The 8,546-nt window shown below is 49.2% G+C and overlaps 1 protein-coding gene across 2 annotated transcripts; it reads left to right on the forward strand.

Moving 5' to 3' along the window:
• The first annotated feature begins 3,920 nt into the window (after positions 1 to 3,920).
• Positions 3,921 to 6,041, forward strand: LOC107523870 (pulmonary surfactant-associated protein A-like). 2 transcript variants are annotated; one of them, XM_016195546.2, is made up of 4 exons: positions 3,921 to 4,092; positions 4,374 to 4,493; positions 5,134 to 5,211; positions 5,665 to 6,041. In XM_016195546.2, exons 1-4 carry the CDS (start codon positions 3,921 to 3,923, stop codon positions 6,039 to 6,041), a joined length of 747 nt encoding a protein of 248 aa, XP_016051032.2. The 2 variants fall into 2 exon arrangements, with proteins under 2 accessions (XP_016051032.2, XP_016051031.2); XM_016195545.2 differs by having other exon boundaries at positions 3,921 to 4,005; positions 4,434 to 4,493.
• Positions 6,042 to 8,546: the final 2,505 nt, after the last annotated feature.

Raw genomic sequence — 8,546 nt, forward strand, 5'->3', positions numbered from 1 at the left:
ATATTTTTTTTAAAAAGAGAGGGTGTATCTATATCATGGAATATTATTCAGCTAAAAGAAAGAAGGCACTCTTGCCACTTGCAACAATGTGGATGGACCCTGAAGGCATATGCTAACTGAAATAAGTCAGACAGAAAAATACAAATAGTGTGTGACAGCACTTATATGAGTAATCTTCAAAGACCCGAATCGTAGAAACAGAGTAGACTGGTGGCTACCAGGGCCTGGGTGGGGAAAATGGGAAATGTTGGCAAATGGTAAAAACTTCCAATTAAAGCATAAGTAAGTCCTAGAGATCTAATGCACAGCATGGTGACTATAGTCAGCAATACTGTGTTATGTACTTGAAAGTTGCTGAGACAGTAGATCTTAAATGTTTTCACCACAAAAAAGAAATGGCAATTATTTGAGGTGATGTGGTATTAACACTACTGCGGTAACCGTTTCATGATATACGTGCTTTAAGCCAACACGCACCTTAAACTTCACAATGTTAGGTCGATTATACTTCAATAGCTTAAAAAAGCCTAAAACATGAGGAGCTTCTCCGGAGTCTGGAAGGTGCGCAGGATAGCACTGAACATGCTAAGGGCAGAAAGGAAGGTCCTACTCCCCGCATTCTGTGGTAAAAAGGCTGCGTTGGTCAAATATTAAGAGAAAAACAGGTGCTGTGAATTTTCAAACAAACTGTCATTTTTAGGTACTACACATGGATTTATTTATTATGTTTTAATGAAACGCTACTCATCGGAGAGGCACGGATGTAATGCGTATGCGTCTATTGAATGTGTTGACGGCATCCGGGAATCACAGGCTCGCCTCTCTCCCATCGTGTTGTTGAGCTGCCCCCTGGATTCCTGAAATTAGGCCCTGACCTGTATATAAGTAGTAAGTTACCTTATTTGTCCCTTTTTCTTTAGGTACAATTACAATGAACATGCCCCTCTGACTGCAGGGAGATCATGCAGAGAATTTAAGGAGACCTGGGCAATGTTATCTCTCTCATTCCCTCCCTCCCTTCGTCTCCCTCGTGTGTGTGTGTGTGTGTGTGTGTGTGTGTGTGTGTGTGTGTGAGTGAGTGAGTGTGTGTCAGAAAGGGCAGTCAGAGCACTCCAATCAAGAGAAAAACTGTGATTAAAGAGAGAGAGACATGGAGGGCAGCCTGGATTCTGTGCACCTGCAGTGTTCTCTTTTCAGAGGTTTCGGAAGGGAGAACGGTGGGACCCCGTACAAAGAAGGAGGTAAGGCCAAGTTCCAGTCTCACAGCCCTTTTATTAGGATTGTGCCGGACACACGTTTATATATTGCCATTAAGCTACGTGAGTGGCTTCAGTGATTAGATCAACAGGTAACTTAAGCGATTAAATAAAATACCCATGGCATTCTATAACTTTTTAATAAAAATAATGTCTGAATCATGCAAATTTCTTGATGTCGATGGTCATATTGTGGTTGTATAGGAAAAAATATTTATGTGAAATATAAATTAAAGTTCTGGGGTGATGGAGTATCATATTGACCACCTACTCTTACAGGTTCAGAAAAAAACTTTGTACTGTACTTACAACTTTTCTATAAGTTTGATTGCTTCAAAAAAGAGTAAACCAAGGCTGAAAGTTTATATAATCTGACCAAGGCCCCATGGATAATAAGTGGCAGCTCCAAATTGCAACTCGGGTGTGCCTGACTCCTAAATCCACACCCTCCCTCAGCAAGCACATGGCCCTGGACATCCCAGCTGCCTCTCCTGACCCTTCAGAATCTGCCCTAGAAGATCTCTGTTTCTGTTCCCTCGCCTGTGCAACAGCCCTCCCTCCCCCGAGCCCAGCTGAAGTCCTTTGGATGGAAGTGACCCCACTGACCTCAGCCCTGCCCTGGCCCTGGCTCCTCCATCCCTCCTGGCCTGGCTCACACATTAGGGCACGTGGCCAGCAGCGCCCCAAGTAGGCTCTGGCTGGCTTCTTGTCCCTAGGAGTGGGGTTCCATCAGTCCCCGAGAGTCCTCCGGCTCTTCCTGAGGATCTCAAGATTTTTCAAACCACTTACAAGTAAGCATGGCAATTTTTTTGTGTGTGTCTTGGTTCCCCACTGTTACTAACCCTACAGTTTGAGATTCCCTCCTACTCAAGTGGCTTTGAACAGGGGATCTCATCGATTAGGGCTTCATATGTTATTCCACCACTTGAAGACATCGCCATCGCAGATTATCAGACATCACCCGTGGCCAAAGGCAGAAACCACTGCTCTGCCGTGACCTTCCAGGCCCTGCCCTGCCTCCCCACCGCTGAATCTGCCAGTGCAGAGCAAAGGGGAACATGCATTACCTGTGACGCCATAGTCAGTACCTGTGACTCTGAACCATGTGCCCATCAACTCAGTCACAGGCTCTAGAGGCAGGAGCTGGGGGGCCTGGGGAGCTCAGTGCTGAGGCACATCCCATGACAGGCAGTTTGTTCCAGGTCAGCCTGACCACCCTCAGCTTTAGCCAGGGCCTCGGCACTGTCTGGAACCACATCGACCCCCCCAAGAGCTGAGGAAGCCCTAGAGCTGGCATGGCCCCAGAGAGATGTCCCATGGATATAACCCTATAGTGACTGATCTGCCTCCTTGCTTCCCTGGGAAAAGAGTTCCGCCTTGGTATGTTCTTTCCTGGTGGTGGGCATTTGGGGACTGGTGATCCTTGACTGTGACTGTGTCACCAGCCAAGATGGGGCACCATGGCCACGAGGGGAGGGTTTCCTTGCCATATGCCTCCCTCGGGCCCTGGGTAAGTGCTCTCATCCTGCACTGCTTGGAAACTGGTTGAGGGGAAGATAGGGGACCTCCAGGCCATGGGAAGTTCCCTTCTTACAGACCTGGAGTTTCTCTTTAGCAGGCTTCCTAAGTGCCCCTCTAGCCTGAGTGCTCCTTGAGGAAATACGCTGTGTAAACAGATGGCTGCTTCCAGCCCGGCACTCCCTGGAGTGGAAGCCCTTGTGACAAGAGTCTCTCCAGTGTGGAGAGGAAGTGTGGTAGCCCACCTCGTATAAATGGTGCTGTCCACCCCTCCACTCTGACCTGGAGGCAGAGATCCACGTGGGCTCTGTTTGTGTGGGTGAGTTTAGCCCCATCCCAGTGCACGCGTTGCAGACAGTGGGAACCAGTCCAGCAGTCACAGGCTTAAGTCAGGGCCCGGCTGGGAAAGAGGGGGCTCCCCTCACACCCCTGCAGTTTCACAGAATTTTAACTACGCGTGCAAGCAGAGGGGCTTGCAATTATCCTTATTTTTTCTGGGCTCCTAAGCCAGGTCCGTTCTCACCAGGAACTCAGCAAGACCTGACAGGGAGCATAGAACAGCCTGCCAAGGAGAAAGGGTCACCCCAGCAGGAGGAGGGTCTCCCCATCACTGATCATCTTGGAGTGGCCAGGCTATGACCCTGGTCATCTTCATTCATCCTCAGGAACATGATCCCTTAGAACCTGAAAAGAGGGCAGCTGAGAGTATAAGGGACAGGTGGAGGGAGGGAGGGACCGCATCCCTCCCCAACAGCCTAGGAGGGCAGGCCAGGGCTGTCTCCAGGGCACAGAAGTTTCAGCTGAAGTGACGAGTGGTGAAGTGAGCTCCCCATGGTCACACAGCGATGTGCAAACAGAGACCCTATTAGAACCCAGATCCTCTGACTCTCCAGAGCTCTTCACCCTGTGCCTGCTCACTTGCCCAGGCGCCACACCACCTCAAGCTGGGGCAATGGGCCGTGGGACCATGTCAGATGCCAGGCGATGCTAGGAGTTTCCAAGGATAGTTTGGGTCTTCCCAGAGCTCCTGTCTGTACCTGCCCTGCCCTGCGGCTCCGCTGTGTGGGGGAGGGGAGACCTCTGCACATGCTCCAGATGGGCTGACAGCCCTTCCTTTCTGCAGGAGGAGCAGCTGGAGCCGGAACCATGTTGCTGTGCCCTTTGGCTCTCACCCTCGTCCTGCTGGTGGTCTCTGGCATCCACTGCGATGTGAAGGAAATTTGTTCTGGAAGCCCAGGCATCCCTGGCACTCCAGGATCACACGGCCTGCCAGGCAGAGATGGAAGAGATGGCATCAAAGGAGACCCCGGACCTCCAGGTACTGGCTGGGAGAGCCGTCCCTCATCTGAGGGACAGTGGCCTGTTTTCAGGAGCCCCATGCGTCTGGGGCTCTGGACTGGGTCCAAGGGTCAGCTGGATGGTGGAGCATGGCGGGAGTTTCCCAGGGCCCTTAGACTGGAGCAGCCGTGGAGGGTCTCTCCTCAAAGCGCCCATGTACTGACAGCTGAGTCAGCCTGGCTGATAATGGAGGCCCAGTCACATGAGTCCAGCCCAGTTGCGAATGAGGCACCATACATCCACGTCCCCTTCTCTCTGCAGGCCCCATGGGTCCCCCTGGAGGAATGCCAGGCCTCCCTGGGCGTGAAGGGCCGATTGGAGCCCCTGGCGTGGCTGGTGAGCCTGGAGATAAGGGAGAACCTGGTGAGAGAGGCCCTCCAGGTAAGCAAGGTGGGGAAGGCAGGCAGTGGCAATGCGGGCACAGTGCCCATGCAATTGTCACAGGAGAGATGATGGGGATCCGACAAAGCTGTGGAGGCCCCCAAGGCCATGCTGCTCAACCCAAATAAGAGATTATGAGGTTGAGGAGAGGAACTGGAGGCACTTCTTAGGGGTGAGGTGCTAGGGGCATTCTAAAGGTGTAGGGGGTTTGTGGACCAAAGACCCAAGCAGATGGCGTGATTGGGAGCCCCACATGCAGAAGGAAACCCTGAAGCTCTGAGTAGTGATCCAGGTCCATCAGCGGAGTACAGAGACCCACGCCTGCCTTTGGTGGAGGGTGGGGGAGGGGGCTCTGCCCAGAACAGGGAAAACCCACAGAAGTGGGCGAGTAGAGCCATTAAAGGCCACGGCAGCAGAGGTGAGCGAGGAGGGGCTCAGCAGGGGCAAGGCTGCATGAAAGGACAAGTGTGTAGGGAAGCACACTCCGGGGGAGGGGCCCCTTACAGCTTGGGGCCTGGGCAGTGGGTATGGACCAGTAGAGGGAAGAATGCCAAGCTTGCAACTGGTATCACACCTGCTTGGCAGCAAGTGGAGGTCTCTATTGGCTTGCCCACGTCCTGGATTGGGTTTTTTTCTACAGGGCTTCCAGCTTATCTAGATGAGGAGCTCCAAAGCACACTCCAAGACTTCAGACATCAGATCCTGCAGTCAAGGGGAGGTAAGGGACCCCTTAGGGCTTTATAGGATAGGGGGTCTCCCATAAGTTCCCCTCATCCTCAGCACCAGGCTCCAGAACCTGGAGACATGCAGGTGTGGACATGCATGTCTTGGGGGAAATAATGATGCTTCCCTTTTCTGATGTCTTTGATGGGCCAGAGGGGCAGAGGTAGGCATGGGTTAGCTCCCCGTCATGGGAAAGCAAGTTCTCTATCTTGCTTTCTATTGAATCCCAGAAACTGCAGTTTGGGGCACATAAGAAGACAGTTAATAAGTAATTGTTAAATGCAAGAGTGAATGAATAGAATAGAGCACAGAGGGGAATTTAGAAAAACCAGGATTGGGAGATGGAGGGAAGACAGAAAGGCAGAGGAGAACAGACTGGAGAGTATGAAGGCAGGGAGCCCACGTGAGCCAGAGGTCATCGGCCTGACCCAGACTCCCCCATTCTCAGTCCTCAATTTGCAGGGTTCCGTGCTGATAGTGGGAGAGAAGCTCTTCTCCACCAATGGGCAGTCGGGCAATTTTGATACCATTAGAGAGTTGTGTGGCAGAGCCGGCGGCAGCATTGCGGTCCCGAGGAGTCCCGAAGAGAATGAGGCCATTGCGAGCATCGTGAAGAAGCACAACACTTACACCTACCTGGGCCTGGCCGAGGGCCCCACCCCCGGAGCCTTCTACCTCCTGGACGGGACGCCTGCAAACTACACCAACTGGTACCCGGGGGAGCCCCGGGGTCGGGGCAAAGAAACCTGTGTGGAGATGTACACGGATGGGACGTGGAATGACAGGAACTGCCGCCAGTACCGGCTGGCCATCTGTGAGTTTTGAGCGGGCATCAAGGCCGCAGGAGAGACAGGCTCCTGCCTTGCCTTTCAGCCTCCAGCCTGTGGCTCCACCTGACGTGTGAGATGCCGTAACTCCTTTGCAACAGAATTTATTTGAGGCTATTTGGGTTGGAGGCCCTCTCAGCCACTCGCTCCCCAGTGGGGCCCTCACGCTTCCCCCTTGATCACTAATCAGTCGGTCACGCCCCTGCAGCTCCTCCTCTGCACTCCAGGCAGCCCCCCCTACCTTTGCCCTTTGTGAAGATGTCTTTCTTCTTCCTCCTGCCCAGTTCCTTCATTTATGGATGGGGACAGTGAAGTCCTGGGACAGAAGATTGCCTCCAAAATCACGCAGAGGGTGCCTGCTTCCTCCCCCCTCTATTCTTTCTCTGCAGCCCACCACCTGCCCAGTCCCATCAAGATTTAGAAGTTCTGGTTAAGCATATGATAGAAACAGGTGGACTTCTGGGAAATTCCAAATTTGGGGATTATCTGGCAACCTGGGCATCTGGGGACACACGTGATCAGTCTGTCCATGGCATCAGAAGCCAGATGGTGTCCCAGCATGGTGAAGGCCAACCCAGTCACAGTGATTGGCATATATTATACATTGTCTTGAGCCTTGGGGTACCAAGTCAACTCCCTGACCTAAAAGCAGCTAGCTTATACCTCTAGAGAAAATCTTACCCCCACTCCAGACATAACCCATGTAACTTTCTGCTGTTGGACATATCTCCACACAACTTCAGATCTCACGAGGAGTTCACACCACTGACTATTGATTGAGCACATGCTATGTACCAAGCACCTTGACAAGCACTTCTAGAAAATAAAATATTATTTAATATTTACACAGTGCCGTTATTTTTCATGTTTTTTATATGAGAAGTTAAATATTTTTGAGTTTTACTACATGGAGCAAGTGACAGAGACTGGACTCAGACTCATCTACCTGGACCTGAAGCTCATGATCACAACCACCCTACCCTCTCGCTGAACAGAGGTGATTTAAGTGTAATAAATCATGACTGTGTTAACATCAGTTTCCATTGCTCTGGTTCCAAGAAACATCACATTTCTGTATTTTTATAAATCCATTTAACTGGCTCTGAGCCCCCACTTACCAAAAAAAAAAAAAGGAAAATTCAATCTCGGGTTATGCTTCCTCTGGTGAATGGAAGGGCAACCTGCTCTCCACTCGCAGGTTATACGGGCAAATGGGGAGCTACAGAAAACACCTGGAAGAACATCAGTGTTGATAGCTGGCATTAAGATAACTCCTCCTCTAAGTCTTTGTAGTCCATTTTGGGTAGTGATATCATGTCTTCCATTTCCCACTCAGCCCTCTGGATGTGTTCCATAGTTAGAGCTCTGTCCAGGGCCTCTGTGAGCCACCTTAGTCTCAAGGAATGGGACCATGTTCCAGTGTCCTGTGGGAATAAAACCATGTCCCTACTGGCTTGAGGAGGCAACCACATATGTGTCCCCACTTCTCCCACTTTCACATCTTCTAATGCTTTTCCTAACTGCATAGAATTCTTTTCTTAGGCACGAGGAAGCTCTGGATCAAAACCCACAAAGTCAGATGGGAATGAGCAGAAATATTTTTCATTCTTTCATGAATGGTCATTTTAAATCTGGTCACCTTGCTACATGTGCATAGGGCCCAGCACATAAATTATTGAGCCTGCCCCAAAATTCAAAAAAAGCAAGAAGGAAAGGTATATTTTTCCTATTTTATAGATGAATAGTCTAAGCCTACAAAAATAGATGTTTTCTCATTCCTCATTAAATTTATATTTTACTTAGTTTATGGTTTTATTTGCTGTTGTTACTATATTTTTATCACAATTTAAATTAATTATTGATGGTTTATAAGAAAACTATTGATTTCTTTTTTGTTGATCTTGCATTCAGCCATCTTTTTGAATTTTCATTTATCCCCTAATATTTCTAATATAATTATCTTATATTTTATAACTATATGATTATATTTATAAATGACAGAAATTTTTGCCTATTCATTATATTTACATTTATTATATATCATTCTTATATATTTAAAGGTGCCAAGAGAGTCCCTATATATTGTTGAAGACACTCAATGATGTTATGTTTTTGGGGGGCCCTGAATGTATAAATGGGAACACTTCTAATATTTCACCATTGAAAATATTGCTTGTTTTAGGTTTCTGATAGATACCTTTTACCAAGGAAAAGAAGTTCCCTCTTAGTTTGCTGTGATTCATTTTAATCATGAATGTGTATTGAACTTTATCAGATGATTTTTTTGGCATTTCCTTCAGTGCAATAACACTCAAATGGTGTCTAGTGTGGGCTGAATCATCTCCCGTTCCTGGGCGCCAGCATCTGGAGCCCATAGGGTGGAATAAGAGGCTTTAAGTGCCTCATCTTTTAAGGTCAGAGAAATGCCCCAGGGACCCCACTGTGGAACATGCAGGGAGTGGGCAGTTCAGCATGAGTGATTTAATTATTCCCCCCCTTTGGT

This window comes from Miniopterus natalensis, chromosome 14 (assembly GCF_054644295.1).
Source record: "Miniopterus natalensis isolate mMinNat1 chromosome 14, mMinNat1.hap1, whole genome shotgun sequence".
Classification (NCBI taxonomy): domain Eukaryota; kingdom Metazoa; phylum Chordata; class Mammalia; order Chiroptera; family Miniopteridae; genus Miniopterus; species Miniopterus natalensis.

What these genes read in the sequence shown, in the direction of transcription:
- LOC107523870 (XM_016195546.2), top strand. Translation starts at nt 3,921, where the DNA reads ATGTTGCTGTGCCCTTTGGCTCTCACCCTCGTCCTGCTGGTGGTCTCT. An exon ending in AGGAGACCCCGGACCTCCAG is followed by an intron (nt 4,093 to 4,373) that starts GTACTGGCTGGG and finishes TTCTCTCTGCAG; the next exon opens with GCCCCATGGGTCCCCCTGGA. An exon ending in TGGTGAGAGAGGCCCTCCAG is followed by an intron (nt 4,494 to 5,133) that starts GTAAGCAAGGTG and finishes TTTTTTCTACAG; the next exon opens with GGCTTCCAGCTTATCTAGAT.